Source organism: Leptosomus discolor, chromosome 1 (genome assembly GCF_034619465.1).
Source record: "Leptosomus discolor isolate bLepDis1 chromosome 1, bLepDis1.hap2, whole genome shotgun sequence".
NCBI lineage: Eukaryota > Metazoa > Chordata > Aves > Leptosomiformes > Leptosomidae > Leptosomus > Leptosomus discolor.
The window spans coordinates 156,917,886-156,939,058 of NC_141391.1; the positions used below are offsets into that span (position 1 = coordinate 156,917,886).

Genomic DNA, 21,173 nt, shown 5'->3' on the forward strand with positions numbered 1-21,173 from the left:
TAATTCAGGTAAAAACTTACCAGAAAGTTCTAGTCAGAGACGTATTGGGCTTACTGTCTTTTTGGTTCACAACAGTGAATTTTCCTAACAAGGATGACTCTTTAAATCCCATATATAATAACATTCTAAAGCTCATCTTTTCTCTGTTTTTGAAGGAAATTAATACCTTTATAAGGAAGTAGCTTGTAAAATGTTCATTTTATAACACTTACTTCAAGGACACACTTACTTCATGGACACACAAGTAGAAATTTTTGTAAATACTTTCTTTCTAGAAATCAAACAAGCTTTTCCAGCACAGTAAATACATGCTCAGGAAAGAAACCAAGCATCTTTTAAGACCAATATTTCTTACCAGATTGGGATCATAATATGCTTCCTGAGTTGGTGGAATGGCATGGATCTGAGTGACGTTGGCAGGAAGAGCTTTAGAGCAATTTATTAGCATTTGTTCTAGACCCGTCAAATCCTAACAGAAAGGAAAAAAAAAGATAATCTTGTTTTCCCATTGACATTGTTCTAAAAAACCAGGGTGCACAGACATATTTAATGTTATCTACATAACAAATTTCCACGCTACTGTTGGAAAAAGAAGACTTAATATTCAACAGAGCTTAATTCAGTAACTGCTGAAGTCAGTGGGACTCCCTATATGCCTGAAGTAAAGCAAATGCTCAGTACACAGCTGAACTGAGACCAGACAAAGCATGACTTAATGCTGTTTTCATTTAAAATTAAAACCACACCTTTACTGATTACGTCAGGACAGTACAGAATACCCAAACCAGCAGTGGCACATTAAAACCCAAATCAAGCAAACATACAGAAAAGTGAACTGAAAGGACAGGAAGAAGATTTTCTGATTAAGGTATGGTCTAGGAACACACTAAAGCAGGACTGTGTTCCAGCTGTGCCAACGATTTTGTGTGCTGTTTCAAGAACAAATGATTTCCTTGGTTTGTGCCAATTCCTCTCTGTAAAGCAGAAGCAGTACACTTCGTTCTCTACCAACTGTTTCTAAGGGCACGTTCTACAAAGACCATGTCTCTGTTCATCACGTTCCTAGGAAAACAGAAATGTGAGTCTTTGTATATGGTCATAGTATTTACCAGTACAACTTCTTTGCTACCCTTTTTCTCAGTTCTTTCTTTAGGCCACAAGTTCCTCAGGGCAAGAACTGTCTTTTACAACGTGCAAGAACAAGAGTAAGCACAGCAGGATCCCACTCTTCATAGTGGCTTTTACTAGTGAACATCTTTTCTGACAAACTCACACTAACTGCTTTCTTGAACTCGGACAGCAACAGTCTGATGCTGGCAGAACTCAATTTAACTGTTGACTCCACAGAACAGTGATAAAGTAGAACACAATGTTATATTCTCCAGGTAAAACTGAAGAATTGCCAGATGTTACAGATGCTATAAACAAGGATAAATAAAGACTTGACTCATTTTAACAGCTTTGGACTTTAAAACTCAAGTTACTCTAAAAGTTACTGGCAAGGAAAGAGTACCTGTAAACTTAATGGGAGTTCATGGATTCTCGTGGCCAATGTGCGAATCTCTCGGTCAGACAAAATGCCTGACTGGTCCGTATCAACCTCATCGAAGATCTGAGAAACGTTCAGTGGCTGGACTGCACTCATAAGGTAGTAGAAATATGAAAAAGCAAACTGCATATCTTCTGAGTGCCGCACTTTGTGAAATGATGTCTTATCAAACTCCTCAGGAAACCTATATAACAACGTAAACTAATTCAGTACTCCAGTTTCTAAAAGTGAAACATTCCTTACCTAAACACAAATTCTCATCTAGAATTTTAAAAGGTCCTCAAAAGTCTCCTTATTTTAGCACAACCATCATGTTGTAATAAATTCCCTGTTTACTTTTTCAAAATATAATTTTAATGAGTAGCCATCAAAACACTGGAAATGGCTATAGCAAAGCATCAACAGAAAAGTACAATTACCTACTGTTTTACATTATTCCAAAGACACACTCACATATCCTGTAGCTCTTGCATAACAGTGCGGTCAATCATGTGAGGCATATGAGCAGGGACTTTCCGAGATGTAAATCCAAATTTGCTGTTTAAAAGCTTATTTACATATCGAAGGGAATCAGCAAACGTATCTTTCAGCTGCCTTCCAAAATGTTTACCATCAGTAAAGTATGACATTTGTTTGAGTAACGACTCTTCTTCCTAAACAGCAGGACAGGCATAAATCAAGGTTGCATTACTAAAAAAGACCAAAAACATTAAACACACAGGAAAAATGACATTTCAGCCAGGTGCCAACTCTTTCCAATATTTGAAAATGGGAAAAGAAGTTTTGAATATTTTTCTTCATATTTCTTAGTTCTCTCTTTTAAAAAAGAAAAGATAAAAGGTAACCTTTTCCTTAAAGTTTTCATGCTCTGAGGAAAAGCAGTCTATATAAAACTTCCTTAATATTGGTGCTCTGACACCTCACACACATACGCAGCCCCTGTTTGCCGTCAGATTTATCTGTAATACTGCCTTTTTTTGCTGAGTATTCGTCCATATTTGATAAACGGAAATCCTATGAATATAAAGGTTCCTCATGCAAAATCCAATCTCAGATGAACAGAAAGAGAAGTCTTTTAAAAACATAGACCCTTTGCTGTCTGGAGCAGTGCAAAGCAGTTGCTACCAACTGAAGCACAGTCTCTATCTTCTCTTCAGGAGGTTTCCAAAGCAGAGGAAGCTTCCTACAGATTTTTTTTGACACAGTCTGGATATCCAGTTTTGTTGGCAGACTTTCAATTCAACTTTTAGAACCCAAGTATTTACAATTATCCCTAATTTTTACTTTTTTTTTTAATAAACTGGATCTATATTTGGATAAATGCAAAACAAAACTTAAGCTTTCTGTTGTAGTGCTACATGTGTTTGAACAATAGCACTGTGCCAACATACAGTGAATAAAAAGTGAATCTGACAAAAAAGCAATAGAAAGGGAACAGAAATGGCTATTCAGTTTTTACCACCTAGCTAAGAGAGGCACAGATCAAACAAATTAAATTTTACATGAAAAGTCAAAAGCAGCTTTCAAAAAAATCTCAGTATTTGCCTCAAAGGCAAGACACATTCCAAATTTATAGATCATATTAACAGTATTCCAGTAAATGCAGAAAGATGCAACTATTCCAATAAGCAATCACATCAAGATACTCACATCAATAAGGTCTTGGAAATACTTCTTTTTCTCCCATGGCAAAAAGCCTTGGTAGCTTCCAGCATAAGACTGTAATTTTCTTCCCACTAGCCCCTCCCTTACATTTGTATCCACCTGCACATGCTCTTTTCCTCCTTTCATTCCCTGTGCATCTTCTCCAGTATCTAAGTTACCAGTGTGTTTTGATTTCTGGGTTTCCCTTAATATGAGCGCATTCAATACTTTTTCTCGAGTTTCATTTTTACTTCCCATGCTCTGGGAGGGAAGCGTGGGTTTAGGCTTTACTTTATAAATAGGTTTATTTGTGTTCATTGTCACAACAGTCCCCTTTGTTCCTGTAAGCCATGAAGGAACTTCTTTATTTGCTTTTATTGTTCTTATTTTGCCATCATTTACATCTTTATAAGTTTTCTGCCAGCTGGTATGGTTCTTCTGATCTTCTAAACGATTATGCAGGCCCTTCTTTTCTAGGCCTGTAATACTCTTTACTGTAGCTAAGAACTGGAAAGGTCTCAGGAGAACAGCCTTGGATAGGTTAAATCCTTTCTGAGTGATATCGCCATTTAGTAGTTTTAAGTCCAGCTTCTGCAGCGCTTGCTGAACATCTTCAGGAAGGAGAGACACATTTACTGATGGTATTATCACCTCTTCCTCTAGACTCTCTTTCGTGCCATTTCGACGTCTCCTGACTCTTGGAAAGCGTTTTTCTTCAGGAATATCCTCAAATATCATTTCAGCTTCTGGTACTGAAGTCACAGTTTTAAAATCAGAGTTGGATTTTTGCATGGAAGTTGTGTTCAGTTTTGGTTCTTCTCTAGTATCAGCTTCAACAGCTACCTGCATTTTAAACTCCTCATCATTTTTATTTAGAAATGTAAGGTTAAAATAGATCACAGTCGCATTCATGCCACTATGCAATATGAGGTGGATAGTCTTCCATTTGTTAGCAACTGAAGCGTGTCGGATAATTGGATTATCACTATACGAACCCTCAATTCCTTTCTTGGCTATTTCGCTGAAGCTAAAGTAGGGCAGACATTCACCTTTGGGAATAACATAGTATGTCTGATTAAGCTGAAGCGTCACCTTGTACATCTCTTCAAAGTGATCTGGAAAAAAAAACAAGAAATAAAACAACATTTATGTTGATTTGCAGTGCGACACTTATCTTTCAGGCTTTTTTTAGTTGTACTATGCCCAGCTAGACTCACTATATTAGCAGGGAGACAGCGTTGTGAAAGAACACTTACTGTAGCTTCCGGTTTCTTGCTCACCTGTCTTTAATAATGAATGACTAGAACATACTCAGATATATAAAGCTGCGAGATAGTCCAGTCTTACTTTAAAAGCCAGTATAACTTACCACTCTCTCAGTCTCTACCCAAAAAGCCTAAAGTGGCTCGTTATCACACACCACTTAAAATCATGTATCAGTCATAAGTAACATGCCCATACTACATTTTTGCCACATTTTAGTAGATTAACGTTAAAACAGTTGGATTTCACTGCTACACTGCATCTTGATTTGATACTTCCAAAAATCAGATAGGCTGAATTGAACTTCTCCCTACCACAGCAGAAGATAGATTATCTGTCAGCTCTCACATAAACAAAACCTCACTGCCAGTAACAGAACTGCCAGCAACACGTTTGTCTGAGCTGAGATGCAGGGGAGCCTCTACTCTTCCAAACAGACCAAATTCTTCCATTTCTGTTCTAGTACCTATACCAGACAGCACTCTCAATCACTTCATTCACTCCTGCTAGTCTTTCATATCAAAATAAACTTCAGATGACTTCCCAGGTGACTGAAAGTAGCTTTTGGCAAGAGCACACAGTCAGGCTTGAACTCACCTTGTCAGCATCAGAGAGGTTCTTTAAATTTCTTAACCACTACGGGCATCGAGTCAGCTGTCCTTATTTGGACTTATAAGGACTGTTTGCATAGCTGAAATGTAATTTCTCCATTTAAAATGTAAGCCTCCTGAGGCAAGGAGTTTGATGCTTGCTGCTCCCTAAAGTATCAAGCGCCCCACCAAGGCCTGGTCAATAACAGTTTTATTAAATAAAGCAGCATATAATATTGATTCAAGTTTGGATTAGTGAATACAAGAAGCATCTGACTTTTTTCTTCCACTGCTAGCAGCTCTTTTCCATGACTCTGTACATGGCACCTTAGCCCAATCCAAGAGTAACGATGAACCAAAAGGTCAGGAAATTCAAGAGAATCCCTACGCAAAGTCTATCAGCGATGTATTTTACATACCCTGGCCACAGTCACCAGCATCAAATCCACAGGAGAGGACATTGCAGGCCTGATCACAGAATTTGTCTGCTAGCCAGGAATTAGCACAGCCTTGGTTACAGTATGAAACCCCACTTATTCCTGCACCAAATTGCCATGGTGGTCCGTTCCCAATACCTCCAACTGCACCTCCACCAGCAACATAGCGACTACCCCCACTGTTACCTACATGGAAAGAAAAGAAAAACAAAAACAAACAGTCCTTTGAAATCCTTATTTCTGAGGAAAAGCACATTTTAAGCCAGTGTTAAAGCTAGACTGAAGAGTCAACAATCTTAATTATCACTGGTGAAATTAAAATGGGGCAAATGCTAACTAGACCTCTGCGAGTTAGTGTAAAATCTACAGTGTTCACAATCTCACTGTAGAAGTTTAGGAACCAACTTACAATCGCAATAAAAACGCCAACATGTTTTGTCTTAACTTGAAAAAGGCAGGCAGAAAACTGATTTTTTTTTTTCTTCTCATGCTTGCAGTCTTGACTATACAGCCCTCTAAAGTGGTATCACTTCCTCAATCCAGAAGTACCACTTCATTTTCCTACCCTGCAGTCCTGAAAGTTCTGTCTAGAAACTAATGGTGCAGCTTCACAGTCCTGTTATTATTTGGATTCTGAGTCCAAATAATATATAATCTTGTGTATATGTTACACAATTAATATGTAGTAATAAATAATAATAATAATAATGTTCATTTCAAAAACCTTCCTTTCAGCTAGTCATATTTGGTACCTCAAGAAAGATTTTTCTTATGTCCTACTATTTGCTGTCATTTTCCACAGAAATTTGTAGTTTGCAAGAAATAAAGTTTTCATCCATAAGCCAACTTTCTTTTTTACTAAAGGAGGCAAATTTTGTAGTTACAGGAGAATGACAAAAAACAAAAAACAAACAGTACATTTTTTCTTAATTTAACATTGCTGTCTTACCAATGCAATCACCTCCATCCCAATCACACGCTGAGTTATTACAGGCTTTATCACAGTAACCGTCTTTAATCCATGAGCCAGGACATCCCTCAGCACAGTTTGGCACAGGCCAAGTCAAGTAAACCTGGAACAACATTACACTCTGAGACAAGGACTGGCAAAAAGAAGTTAACTGAGCTTGTTTCTTGGAATACAGAAACTTAAACTAAGGCCTCCCTGTGTATAGTGCCTTAAGTATTCACAAAGCTTTACAAACAGCATTTAAACCCTATCACCTGTGAAGCAAGTTATCCCTTTCAAACAGAAGGAAGAACTGGAGAATTCCCAAGGCGATACAGAAAGCCAGCAATGGCCAGAAACAGAAAGCAGGACTTCCCAAATCTACTTCTGCAAACCACATTCCAATGAAAATTAACATTTCATCTTCTATCAGATAAGAAGAGGGGAACTTAAACTCTGAAATAGCTCTGCAGTTCACTTGTTCTCCTGACTCAAAATGTTTCTTCATTACTAACCAGTCATGAGATAAGCAGCCCTGAAGCATCTGATCCTCTAGGATTTAAATAATTCTAAGAATTGTCAAGATAAAAAAAAAGTGCAGGGGTCTGTGTATTTTCAACTGGGGAGGCATTAAAAGCCACACACGTTTTCCTTTAGACCTTACTGTTTCAAGATTTTAGCAGCACATTTCCTATTGAAACACTTGCTGATCAAGTTATCACAAACAACACTGCATGTAAGCTGACTTTATCATCATAACTGGGAAAAATAACTGAAGAACAATACTAACACACTAACAATGTGATTCTGCAATTATATGCCTATGTCCTTAAAGATTTAAAACAACTAAAAGACAGCCTCTAGTACTGAAACAGTAATTTTAGGGTAGCTTAAACTAATTTTGTACAACTCTTCCATGTGTGCGCGCAAGTATCACATCTGCTTGCACCAACTGTTTAATTCTGTAGGTCTCTAGTGTCTTGTGTACTTACTACTCCAATATGTACCACAAATATGTATCTTAATTTTTTCCTCCATGTCACTCTTGTAGATCAAGCTCATGGATGAGAATTCTGCTGGCAACCAGTCTTTACACACGACTATTGATAACGTTTCCTCAGCCTGCTTTCCTTGCTTAACTCCAGTTGTTGATAACTGGTCCCTTGAAAGACTAAGTTACTGATGTTCATGAACATGCAACAATGTATCTTTTAGTAAATAGTTATATATATGATTATATATAGATTAGGCAAAGATATTATGGGTCTATATTATTATAATATACCTTGAAGAGAGGTAATTAATGGTACATTTAAATATTAGACCAGTTTGAATGTCATCTGACCTCAGTGTTCCCATGGAAGAATTGATTCTGTTTTGAATATTTCCCACAAAACAAAAAGAATTTACAAGGGAGGGAAGACTGACAGCTGCCAAACACCACATCAGTCTTACCAGTAGTCCAACAGAAAGTGGGAGAATTAGAGAACGACACCAAAACTAAAGCACGAAGCCTGACAGAGGAACCATTATACCACCAGAAACCTGTGAGTGAATATGAAAAAATAATTCTGCAACCCAAACACCAAGACAGCACGCATACAAAAAAAAGAGCCCTCCCTACCCCACACCTTTGCTAAACAATTGTCTACTTAAGCATAGTGAACCTTTATAGGTAAAAAGGAGAGCAGGCAGCAAAGGGAAATCTTCTTATACTTGCACTCCCTTTCAAAGTAGTATTCAATTTGAATGGTATTAGCATAGAAAAATTTTACATCTACTTCTGGTAAAAAATCCTTTCGTAATGGCTTACCTTTTGACCTTTAGAGTGACTGTAAAAATCATCAGGCCAAACATCCTTCCCAAACATAACATCGTCATTGAGATAGATAAACTTCTGAGAGAGGCCACTGATACGATGAATGTGACTTTCAATAGCTGGTGAACTGAAGGTAGGCAAGTGACTCACATTCTGAAATATTTCCTAAAACAAAAAAGACCCAACAACCCAAAACAGTTTCAGAAGGCAAAAATAAATAAAAACCCCAAACCATAAGAGGTCAGACACACCAGATATATTTGATACTTACCTACTAAAAAAAAGTTTTACCAACAACAAGGAGAGATACGAAAGACAAAAAAAAGTGAAAATATTTTAGCAAAAAAGAAAAACTTCACTATCTCTTTTCTCCACACAAAACAATTTTCAAGTTTGGTGCTTAACTAAGAAACTGCACCTGGTTCAATGCAAAGACACAAACTCCTCTTTCACTGGCTACTGCATCAGGCTCAGTGTAGACATATTTATATTTCTCATGCAGTACAGGCTGCACAAAATTTCAAGCAAGTTGAACCTGTTCCAGCATTCAGGATTCTTCCATCTCTTCCAAGTAACTTCACAAGCAGACAACAAAAGAAGTTGAATTAGTATCTTGTTACCATTTGGGTTGCTCAGGGCTCCTATGGCATGTCCAGATACCAAAATTACTCCCAAATTCATAGTAAGAGTCTGTTTTACTTATTCAGGAAGTTTGAAGGATCCCCTCTTTCTTTGTAAATAAGATTTTTAGAATGCATAGCTACTTTTTTTTTGCGGGCATCTTCTTAGTTCCAGTAATCGTAATCCATCCTGTCTCAACACAAGCTTATTAGGTAATTACTGGTACTGAGAGAGTGTTTATGGATTCAGATCACATTTTCTTCTCCACAGGTCTTTTATAAATAGACTTTATAAGGAAATTAGACATGGGTATATATTAGCTGAAGCCTCAGTATCTAGAAAAGTGGACTAAATGAAGGCTTGATATATATCCAGTTATCTGCTTAGCCAAAATACAAAGACATCCTGGAGTTTAACAAAACCATGGATGAGACAGGTTAAGAGGTGGTCAGTTCTACCTTCCAAATAAATGCAGCCTTTAGCTGAAAGGGGATCACTACACTTCACAACAAACATAGAATCTTTAGTAGTGGCACTTCAATGCTGGTATTTTTGTTTGTTTAGGGGGGTTTGGTGGGGTTTTTTGTTTGACTTCTATTTGGGTTTTACCTGATGTGTCACTATGGTTATCCGAGGATTGTCCAGGTTAAGCCAGGAAGGAATCTGCCCATTAGTGACAATGAAAATATGTCGCACCCAAGGGGCATGCCTCTCTATTGATCGTAATGAGTATCTCAGCTCTTCATTATCCTCAAAACGGCTGGCAGAAATATCTTCATCCTGTTTAGACTACAAAAAGGAGAAAAAAGAAATCCTTTCTTAGATGTTAAACAGAACATTCAAGTTCTGATCCAGCTAGGTAACAACAGTGTGCTTTAGCATATGGGTGCATAAGTATTTGAGGACTTAGACATTCAAAAATAAAAAAGTACATTGATTAACTACCAGTAGTCCTCTTATAAATTATCAAGGTGAACAATACAATCTTCTGACATCAACGGCTGACCAGCTGGTGTCACCAGGATGTCTGCTGACCACACTGCGAGATGACAATGCCTCGTGTGACGCAGGCTTTTGAAGAAAGAGCTCCAGAAAAAAAACACACCCTCCTGTTCTCCTGGATTATTAGTCTCAATTATTTCCCGATCTTGATCAAAACCCAAGTTGCATTTCAAATCTGTAACACTACCTTTCAGAAATCTAGTTTTAAGAGGCTAGGGCCTTCCAAGTGCATTGCATCATAAGCTGTATATAAATGTCACCCAATATAGATACACTAGAAATGTCACGATGTAGCAGTTCTTCAATTATCCCCTGCTCTTTTATTTTCAAGAACTTAAGCAGGACGAAAATTAACAAAACTGAGCCTAATATTCACTACCAAATAGCTAAATGTTTCCCTATGTTTTTATTAAAAAGACAACAGTTTAATTAGAAGCTCTTCAGGTAAGTAACAAATTAGGTTACATGACTCTGTAACATATGTTTCTTTTCCCATTTACTAGAACCTAAAGACCTCTTCTAAAAACTTAAAATTAAGGCTGCCTAAAAGGAGCATTTCTAAAAGTATGTTCAACTGAAATAGAAAACTCAAGAAAAATGTGAACATTTAACAACTACCATTTTTACTGCAGATTCTACACACTGTAAATAAGTCTCCCTCTTTTCCAATATGTACAGTAACACAGCTTACACATTCTCAAAAATATAACAACTGAAAACATTTCAGCAACAGCAGCATCCATTGTCTAGGTACACATTTAAAAAAATTATGCATAATTTCAACATGGAGAAGTAGAAGGTTTGAGTCCAGAGTTTGCAGTAACAAGAAAAAGTTCCCCAAAAGCCAGGTTCACAGATGCAAAGACAGACTGCAAGCTTTACTGGAGAGGGAGCACTAACTTTACCCATGCCACTTGACATTGACTGTAAAATAAAATTCTGGCAGGAGAAAAACACCCAAGATTTTAGAAGATCTTATCTTGAAACAGACATCTTGTTATTTTATTTCCTTTTGCTAAACCAAACATCCTTCCTTGTATCAAAAGCATTTGAAGTAAACCTCCTTTCCTTACAGATGTCTGTATTTTAGTTTTTCAACATTTTTGCAAGAGAAGCAATTAGCATTTGCTCAGCATACATGATGCTGCAAAGCCAGAAATGCCCAAGAAATGTATCAGGAAGGAGACAAGCAGGTTTGCTAATAAAGCCCTTTGTCTTCCCACACAAGCAGCCTGCTTATCTGTCAGTCAGTATCAGTTAAGCCTTTCAGAACTTGACTGCACACGACTTTATCAGAACATGCACAGAGGGCAACATTTTTCACTTAGTGGAGAACAAAAAAATTTCAATTAAATATCACTGTTTGATCCTTCTTCCTCCTTGATTTCAGAATTTGACAGTGTTCTTGTGTGTTTTCTGACAACACAGCAAATACTGGATTCTTAACACTCCCAAGCTTCTGGAAGAAATCCCATGCTCCTCGTCATTGACTAGTCAGCCTCTACTTGCAGTTTTTAAATACTACAACCTTCACATTCTGTAACAGAATTTACCTACCTGACTGACAGAGCTGAGGTCCCATAGTAAATAAGCAGGATTAAGCGTCAGTTCTTTTCCATCTATAGTCATGTTCTTCTTTGCTTGCTTGTTCAGTTCTTGGAAACCCTTAGGGTTATTCAGTTGCAAGAGAGCCACGCTGGCTTCTGAATAAAGCTGCAACTATACGAGCAGAGAAAATAATTTCTGGCATGCACCCACAGCAGCACTCTTCCTTTGACAATTTCATCTTTTTGTTATAATTTTCTTACTAGATTTACTAGTAAGAAGGACGACTAAACACTGCTTTAAAAGAACTACAATTTTGTAAGAACACAAAAAGGGGTAGTAAAAAGTATAGTAAAGCTGTACATGTTATAAGTATTTCTGGAGTAAGTGAACAGTGTCTCCATCCACCCCCCCACACATACACCCCAAAATTCATATTTTATCACAACTTTATTATACAACTGAAAGAATCATACTTTTTTCCTGTCTTAAGCAATGCTTTTTTCAGAAAATTAAGGCCACCAGTTCATCATTGCTGTCAGAAGCGTGAAATTTTCAGAATGGTTTACAGATCAACATACAGCTCAGAAATCCGAGATACAAAGGGCTCCAGAACTAATCCATGTGGGTCTCCAAGTCCTTAATGATGGTTGCCAATATGCTGTTAAGGTCATTTCTTAGTTGGGGACTGTTTGATCTGTTTGCTGTTTTTATCTCTTGCCACTAGTAAGTCTGTATATCAGATTTCATAATGCACAAGAGAAGGGGCTCGCGCTACACACCCTCTTTAACAGCTCCTATAGCTTACAAATTGCAGGGCATCAAAACATTTCACTAGAAATACAGCATAACCCAATAAAATACTGTGTTTACTGTATAAATTAGCATGACCAGACACAAACAAGCTAAAAGCAGAACTGCACTTTGATTCTCCAAGTGCATCTATTCAACAGTCAGACTGAGAATAAATGCAGTCAATCATTAACAATATTTATTAGATGCTATGCTTAATTTTTGTTCCTTCATGCAATGTAAGACAAATAAGCAAGTCTCCTAGATTTTCAGTTGCGTAAGATCTGTAAAAGCAATTCATAAGTTATTAAACATGACTGTTCAAATTTTGTTAACAGCAAAGCCATCACAGTTTATCTCATAATACCCTCATGTGATTTTTTTCTTTATTTTTTTATTAATTCTGACCCTTTCTGCTTATTTTAAAACAACACTTGTCCCAGAGTTAGCATCCCTTCCCTCAGCAAGACCAGCTGTCCCACTTGTGACATTTTAAAGCTGTTGATGCTTTGACTCATATGCTATTTGAGATCTTTCAATCTGACTTATGAGGCCTGCCATTAGAAAAATCTGATAAATCTCAGACCTTCCAGGGAATCATCTGAACCTACGGGGGGAAAGGATGGTTTCAGTAGCTAAATGGCTGAGGTATAGTTACGGACTGCAGCTAGCAACCTCCAAAAATATCGGTATCAAAATGCTACAGATTGCAAAGCTGCCAACAGTGGGTATGTGCTTTATTTAGGAATACAACAGTGTCATACAGTCCCTTAGAATCCATCATTTAAAATATACATATAGCAAACCAAAAATATTGCCATTCTAGAGTTTTGAAAGCATTTAAGAAGATTTCGTTTCTCTTTGTTTTTCACCAAAGTCAACAAAATAAGTACCTGTACTATAGATTCCTAACTAGATTTATTACAATCGCTTCCTCTATTCCCCCACTTAACACAGCGCATATGCTTTACATTTTTGAATATGTAACAGTCCAAGCACAAACAAGAAGTAGTGGAAAAATGTGCTCCACTGCTTAGCATTGGCATTAAGATGGCCCCTACATTGAACAGATTACTTTTACTATACCAGTGATTTTTTCCACCAACACTTTCAGAAAGAAGTCTTTTCATAAGCAGAGCTATCGATACACTTGGATTTCAATGAAGTTATCTGGTGCATAACTAACTAGATTCTAATAAATTGCAAGCTCTGCTCAAAGCATTTTGTTGCTGGTATATTCAAAATGGCATTGTCACCTGGCAGCTTTTCTGATTTCTCACAGGAATTATCCTTCTGTCAGTGGGGACACATGTGATTGCCCATTCCCTTGAAATGTTATCTTCTAGAGATCATCTTCATCCTGGTCAAACAGGCAGCAGACCCAAAGGTATTGTGAAAATGGAACAGAAAACCAAGCAGGTAGATGCACAGAGTCAGCATGATCAGGCAAGCCTCAGCTTCTAACACAAGCAGGCTGAAAAGACGCTGTGCTGGCACACACACAGACCACCACCTGTGCACATTTATATCATGCACTCAAAGATGAGACAGGAAAACTGCACTCTCCCCACAAGTAACTGTAAATGCAGATTCTCCTTTGGAGCCATAGAAGGCAGGCTGGATGGGCTAAGCCACTCCATGTGGAAATGAAAGTTTTCTTCTGCATTTTCAAAGTAAGAGGCCTAAAGAGAAGACGTTTTTCTGAGGTGGAACTTGGACTCTTAACCAGTCTTTCAATTATTATGCTTTATCTTCTTAATGGCCAAAGCTGATCGTTAAGGAAATGAGATGCTCCTTTTTTCACACTCCAGTATGGATTATTGGGAAAACTCATATGCCCACACAGCAAGGAAAGGGGGAGGTATGTGTTGAGTTAGAGTTACAAAAAGCTTTACAAGTGTGAAATACTGTTGTCTTAACAAATTTACCAAGTTCCCTTTATAAGGTAACTAGTAAGAGAGTCATCTCAGAGACAAAAGCAATGCAATGCCTTTGTTTGTTTTTTTTTTTTCCCTACAAAGCTTACTTATTTCATCTGTTTATATGTGAACATACAACACCAACTCCTGAAGCCACCTGTCTGTTCCATCAACACTGACAAGAGCAGCAGTAAGAATCCTAGACCCCCACCCTCAAGGCAGTGAGGACAGAAAACACCCAGCATCACTGTGCCTGCAGGTTCCTATGTGGATTTTCTTCCATTAGTAAGATAATGTCACTAAGACACACCACAGCCCTTAGTTTCCAACATAACTTGTCTATTTATGTGTATACATGGAGATTAAAGAGGAAACAATATTTTCCAAAGGAAGATCTACAAGCTCTCAGTTCTCCCTGAAGCAGTCAGGATATTAAATCTTGAAGAAAAGTCACCTTTCTTCAAAAATTTTCGCTACTGTATGCTATTTCTGTGAAAATGTGTTAGCATGATAGCCTCAAAAAAATCAAATCCCCTCACCCTTTCAATCCTTCCCTTGTCAGCCTTTATATCACTACCTCGTTTTTAAGTCACAAGGGTCTCTTCTAGGCTGAACAATAATAGTTTTCTTTAGAAATGTAGGTAAGGGAGGAAATGAAAAGCCAGAAAAACTTCTCAGTTGTTCTTCATGCATAGGTACAATGTAGTATCTTTATAGCCTTTAAAGAAAGAAGGCTTAGCAGCTGCACAACCAGAGTAACACCTCCATCTAGTGGCTTACTAATGCGCCGTTAAGAAAGTACGGAAAATAAAAAGCAACCAAGTATAATTTTCAACCACATCTGTCATAACATACACAACTTAGAACAACAAATGTGATCAGCAAACCCACTGCTGCTTACCTTTCATCTGGAAATAAACTTCCATATCATTACATTACAGTGCAGGCCATAAAGTACAAAATTTCAGTAGACTGTAACATACAAAATGCACCTTGGAAATCTATTCATTATATATTAAATCTTCACAATTTAATCCCCTCTACTTCAGCTCAGCTTCTCTTCTCAAAGATTTTTTTAGACTTTTAGAACAAGAAACACCTGGCCTAGATGTCTGAGCCTTTTTTTTTATGTTCTTTGGATCCAGAAGTGATTTCAAACAAACTAGAGCAATCCAATTAAAGCAGCATTACCAACATTCAACACAAACAAACTAACAGCTACACTCCTTCCTTTCTTACCTTTCTCCTCATCTAATAGCAGCACTGTTGAAACTTTTTATTATTATTTCTTCACTTCCAGCACTGCACTAAGAAACAGCCACTTAGAGCATGCAGAAACTCACTAAGCTTCAGGAGACAGCCGAGACACAAGTCTAGCCCGAACTCAGGTGCAATTCTCTTCCTCTCCACCGGGCATCTCACATCACTTCAAAGACTTTAGATTGCAGAAGTGATAACAGCAGAGGAATCCCGCAAATTTCAGCGGAGACTGTAAACCACCAACCTTTCTTCTACTTAACTGTAGCACTAACCTAGCATCTCCAGAAGAAACTTATCCACCATTGGGACAATTAGACATTGGAATAATCTCCCAGGGGAAGTGGTGGATTCCCCTACATTGGACAGTTTTAAGACTCAGCTTGACAGGGTGCTGAGCCATATAATTTAAACTATATTTTTACCTTCAAAGGTTGGACTAGATGATCCTTGAGGTCCCTTCCAACCTGGCATTCTATGATTCTCTCTTTGGCAAGGAGAAAAGTGCACTTGGTTATGTTTACTGTAACTGCCTACCTACAATACTCACTGAATGAAGAACCGATTCTTAGATAGGATCTTAGTAAAGGCTTTAATAGAAACAACCTCATCCACACTTCATATGTAAAAATTATTATCCGTGCCAATAAACATTTCTTACATTTATACACATACATTTCATTGTAGGTATAACACAAATAGTGTTATCAAGAGTAGAGAACTGGTCAGGGAAGAATCTGTTGCTATGACCTCACAGGGTACAATAATCCAAATTTAATCGTTCAAAAGCATCCACCACCAGAGAAAAACAGCAATGATGACTGGATGGAGAAACTGCAGAATGCTATGGATACCTGAGAAAAAAATTGCGTTTACACAGAGATATACCTAACCAAATTGCAGAAGAGGAGCTCTTAGGAACAGATAATGAACTGATCACAACGGTAAAGTTTACACAAAGGTAAGAACACACCAAGGAAAAGAAAACCAGCAAAACCAGAAAGACCTGTGATCAACTGGATGACACATGACTGACAACAAGGAGAAAAACACAATGAAGTCAGGGTAATGAAAAAAATAATCTAGAAAAGTAATAGGTACGGGATGTCACTTCCATAAAAACAGACGAGGAGATGGGAAACATATCCCAGAGATGCAGCCCTTACATTCATCTGGACAGCAATGAAAAAAACCACAGAGAAACGATAGCGTTTTTAAGACTTGCTGAAGAGTTAAGATAGTGATCAGCTTGGATATAGACAACAGATTAGCCAGCTGTTGGACATGAGAAGCAGAACTGAAACACAGAATAAATCCATCCATCATGTTTTCTGTTGGACTAATACTGCTAGGAGTTCCTACTAGAATGGAAAAAAGATGATGAAAGGTATCATCTGATAAAACGGAAAAGAAAAAAAAAAAAAAAAGACTGCAATAAAAAGAATTGAGGTCCAGGCAGAATTGCTCTACAAGTCTTAAAACCACAAGATCATAAAAACCAGCAGATGGCTCAAAAGTAATTAGGAGAAATCTGGGTATTTCATTCTTCCAAGGCATCCATGAAAAATGGCAGGTCTCTTATAGCACAAGAAACATGGGCTAGTCTAAGAAAAAGGTCTGTGCTTGACACATTTACAGTAGAAATCCTGAAGAGAATTATGAACTCGGTGCTGGAAGCAAAAATCCACACAGGAGTAGCAAGGAAAAAAATGCATCAACAGCAACTCAAACGATCCATAATGCAGTTAGAGAAATAACCACAACTAATGAAGTTAGAAAGTACCTGGGGAACAAGGAAAAAGAACAGAAAAAACACCCCCACAACAACAGGTATTTTTATACTAAAAGAAGCACGTTTTAGCAGCAAAAAATATTAGTACAAGCAAGGACACCAGACATCAGAGGGGAGAAGGTGGGAGAACATCAAGGACAGAAAGATATTGAAGTGCCCAAGAGAGACACATAGAAGTGACTCTGACAAAGAAACACCAAGTGTTAATGACACAAGGCACCAGAACTCAAAAAAAAAAAAAAAAGGATACCGTGGATAAAAGAACTGATTTACTGATTTAAGTCAAAATCATTTTGGAAAAAGAACATAAAGCAAGGGGACAGAGAATGAAATTCCAAACAGTTTGAGCAGGGAATATTCCTCAGAACTATGGTACTATAAGAGCTTATATCTATGATGTTTGACTAGAGAACAAATATTTGTTGGGGGGGGGGGGTGTCCAAGAGAGCAGGTTAATATTCAAGCACCACTTTGTCAAAGCTCAAGATTGATACTTCCCTGTGAGTAAGAAATCAAGCAAAGGAGGCTTCTGGAAACACTCAAAAGGGAAGAAGGAAGTTTACAGAACACGGAAAAAGGGACTGGCCACTTGGGAGGATTACAGGAACATTGTCAGAGTATGCAGGGATGCAACGAGGAAGGCTAAGGCCCACTTGGAATTAAATCTGACAGGGGATGTTAAGGACAACAAGAAGGGCTTCAAGTACATCAATAGCAAAAGGAAGACTAGGGAAAATGTGGGCCCGCTGCTGAATGAGGTGGGTGTCCTGGTGACAGAGCATACACAGAAGACAGTTATTGAATGCCTTCTCCGCCTCAGTCTCTACTGCTAAGGCCACCCCTCAGGAATCTCAGATCCGGGAGGTAAGAGAGAAAGTCTGCAGAAAGGAAGACTCTCCCTTGGTTGAGGAGAATTAGACTACAGATTTAGGCAAACTGGATTATTCAGCCACAAATCCACAGGCCCGATGGGATGCACCCACTAGTGCCGAGGGAGCTGGCAGGTGTAATTGTTAGGCCACTCTCCATCATTTTTGAAAGATGGCAAACAGGGGAGGTGCCCAAGGACTGGAGGAAAGCCAATGTCACTCCAGTCTTGACAAAAGGGCAAGAAGGAGGACCCAGGAAACTACAGGCAAGTTAGCCTCACCTCCATTCCTGGAAAGGCAATGGAACAGCTCATTCTGGATATCACCTCTAAGTGTGAGGAGAAAAAGTAGGTTATCAGCAGTAGTCAGCATGGATTCACCAAGGGGAAATGATGCTTGACAAATCCAATAGCCTTCTATGATGGCATGACTGTCTGGGTCGATGGAGAGGAGAGCAGCGGATGTTGTCTACCTCTACTTCAGCAAGGCTTTTGACGCTGTCTCCCATCACATCTTCGTAAGCAAGCTTAGGAAGTGTGGGTTAGATGAGTAAACAGTGAGGTGGATGGAGAACTGACTGAACAGCAGAGCTCAGAGTTGTGATTAGTGGTGCAGAGCCTAGTTGGAGTGTGTAACTAGTGGTGTTCTCCAGGGATCAGTACTGGGTCGAGTGTTATTCACCACATTCATCAATGACCTGGATGAAGGGACAGAGCGCACCTTCAGCAAGTTTGCTGATCATACAAAACTGGGAGGAGTGGCTGATACACCAGAAGGCTGTGCTGCCATTCAGAGACCTGGACAGGCTGGAGCATTGGGCAGAGAGGAACCTAATGAGGCTCAGTAAGGGCAAGTGTAGGGTCCTGCATTTGGGGAGGAATAACCCCAAGCACCAGTACAGGCTGGGGGTTGACGTGCTGGAGAGCAGCTCTGTGGAGAAGGACCTGGGAGTCCCTGTGGACAGAAAGTTAACCATGAGCCAGCAATGTGCCCCTGTGGGCAAGAAGGCCAATGGCATCCTGGGGTGCATTAAAAAGAGTGTGGCCAGCAGGCCAAGGGAGGTTCTCCTCCCCCTCTACTCTGCCCTGGTGAGGCCACATCTGGAGTGCTGTGTCCAGTTCTAGGCCCCTCAGTTCAAGAGAGACAGGGAACTACTGGAGAGAGTCCAGCGGAGGGCTATAAAGATGATTAGGGGACTGGAGCATCTCCCTTGTGAGGAAAGGCTGAGAGACCTGGGTCTGTTTAGCCTGGAGAAGAGAAGGCTGAGAGGGGACCTTGTCAAAGCTGATAAATATCTAAAGGGCAGGTGTCAAGAGGATGGGGCCAGGCTCTTTTCAGCGGTGCCCAGCGACACGACAAGAGGCACTGGGAACAAACTGGAGCACAGGAAGTTCCGTCTCAACATGAGGAAAAACTTCTTTCCATTAAGGGTGACAGAGCACTGGAACAGGCTGCCCAGAGAGGCTGCGGAGTCTCCTTCTCTGGAGGTATTCAAAACCCACCTGGACGCAATCCTGTGAGACCTGCTCTGGGTGAACCTGCTTCAGCAGGGGGGTTGGACTAGATGATCTCCAGAGGTCCCTTCCAACCCCTACCATTCTGTGATGGTGCTCCAATTTACTCCGAGGTGGAAGCAGGCAGATTTCTTTTCCACCAAATAACCTTTGAACCGATAGAGGCAATACTATTTCAGATACCAATCTGGTAATTAATGAGAATGTTACAGAAGAGCTACTCCTAGAAAATAACCTTAGGTCTGGAAAACATAAGCTAATTGATTTTAAATTGAAACAGAAAAAAAATAATTAAGGAACATCTTGTTACAAATTTCTTGAATGCTAAAGGGCAAGTTTAACAAATGAAGAGCTAGTAATTGAAGCCAAAGGTATTCTGAGCTCTTCATCAGCTCCATTAAGTCAAATGTGTTAAAACTACCATTAATCTGCAACTTAAGCTGTGGTGAGGAACTAGAAAAGGCTCCAAACCCAAATGGATGAACCTGCACTCAAAAAAATTCTTCAGATGGCTCAAAGTCAGGAAGCATTTAACTAACAATGTTATTTGTGCAAACTTGAACTCAAGAACCTAGCATCTCAGACAGTGAAACTGAAGTACCATTTCCTGCTGGATAACAATCTAATTTCTCTACAGTAAACACCATTTCTTTAAAAAAAAAAATGCCCATAGCATGTAAAACAAGCAGAGTCTGGCAGATTGACCATGCTAATATCCACTGCTATTAAACCAATGTGCCACTAAGAAAGAGAAGGAAGGTTGCCTTGGCCACATCAGAGCACATCTGCCATCACTCACCCAAACTAGTGACAGATCCAGAATATCAAGAGATTTTTTTTATGAACAGCACCAATACACAGCAGTGGAAGGATGCAAGGAATGTTACATAGAAACAGTGGCAGGATTGTTTGCAACGAGAATAATCTAGCACACAGCAAGTCTCTGACAATCTGCTCGCCTTGGGTTAGTGACATACTACATATTTTTCACTGTGTAAAAAGTTCTGGTGATGCCTCATTTAAAATGCTGTGCAAAATTCCAGTCAATCGTGCTGAAGGCAAACAAATCCACAATGGAAGTGGTGGGGAAGGGCTGTCAGAAGGATGAGATGAACAGAGAGCCAATGCTGTGGGACGAGCACTGCCTGATCAACTTAGTAAAACAACGGCTAAGAAAAGCCATAGCCACTCTCTATGAATACCTTAGAGATGTAAACAAAGGCAAAAGAAAAGAGCTGTTTAAGCGTAAATAACTTTAACAGAGCTCTCTATTAAGCTGGTTAAAAGCATGTAGGAAGAGGTACAAATGTATGTACTCCAGAAGGTTTCTACCATTAATGAGACTCTAGGACAGCCTGCCAACACAAGCTGAGACAAGAAGTACGACATCCAGCTTGCATTAAGTTGAGGTGTGACCAGCCTATGAAAAGGGTTACACAATATCATTTCTGCAATAGCAGAACACAAGAGTTGTTAGCCCAGCCTGCCAAAAACCAAAAAAAGACAAGGAAAGTCACGCTCATTCAAGCTCCAAGAACAAGCCTTGAAGTGAATTAGCACATGCTACAGGTGGGCAGGCACAAGACTAATGAAGACCCATGGATTGACATT

The 21,173-nt window shown here is 39.0% G+C and overlaps 1 protein-coding gene across 2 annotated transcripts in view; it reads right to left on the bottom strand.

Moving 5' to 3' along the window:
- The window catches only part of GNPTAB (N-acetylglucosamine-1-phosphate transferase subunits alpha and beta), a 47,943-nt gene that overhangs the window by 11,166 nt on the left and 15,604 nt on the right, over nt 1–21,173 (bottom strand). The window contains exons 8-17 of one of the 2 annotated variants that reach the window (XM_086468154.1): nt 11,432–11,593; nt 9,482–9,661; nt 8,246–8,416; nt 6,433–6,556; nt 5,466–5,669; nt 3,500–4,308; nt 3,200–3,424; nt 2,003–2,202; nt 1,514–1,733; nt 356–469 (exon numbers count right to left, since the gene is read on the bottom strand). In XM_086468154.1, coding sequence (XP_086324280.1) covers nt 356–469; nt 1,514–1,733; nt 2,003–2,202; nt 3,200–3,424; nt 3,500–4,308; nt 5,466–5,669; nt 6,433–6,556; nt 8,246–8,416; nt 9,482–9,661; nt 11,432–11,593 — 2,409 coding nt within the window. Of the gene's footprint in view, nt 1–355; nt 470–1,513; nt 1,734–2,002; nt 2,203–3,199; nt 4,309–5,465; nt 5,670–6,432; nt 6,557–8,245; nt 8,417–9,481; nt 9,662–11,431; nt 11,594–21,173 lie in introns of both variants that reach the window. The other variant, XM_086468148.1, reaches the window with a different exon arrangement.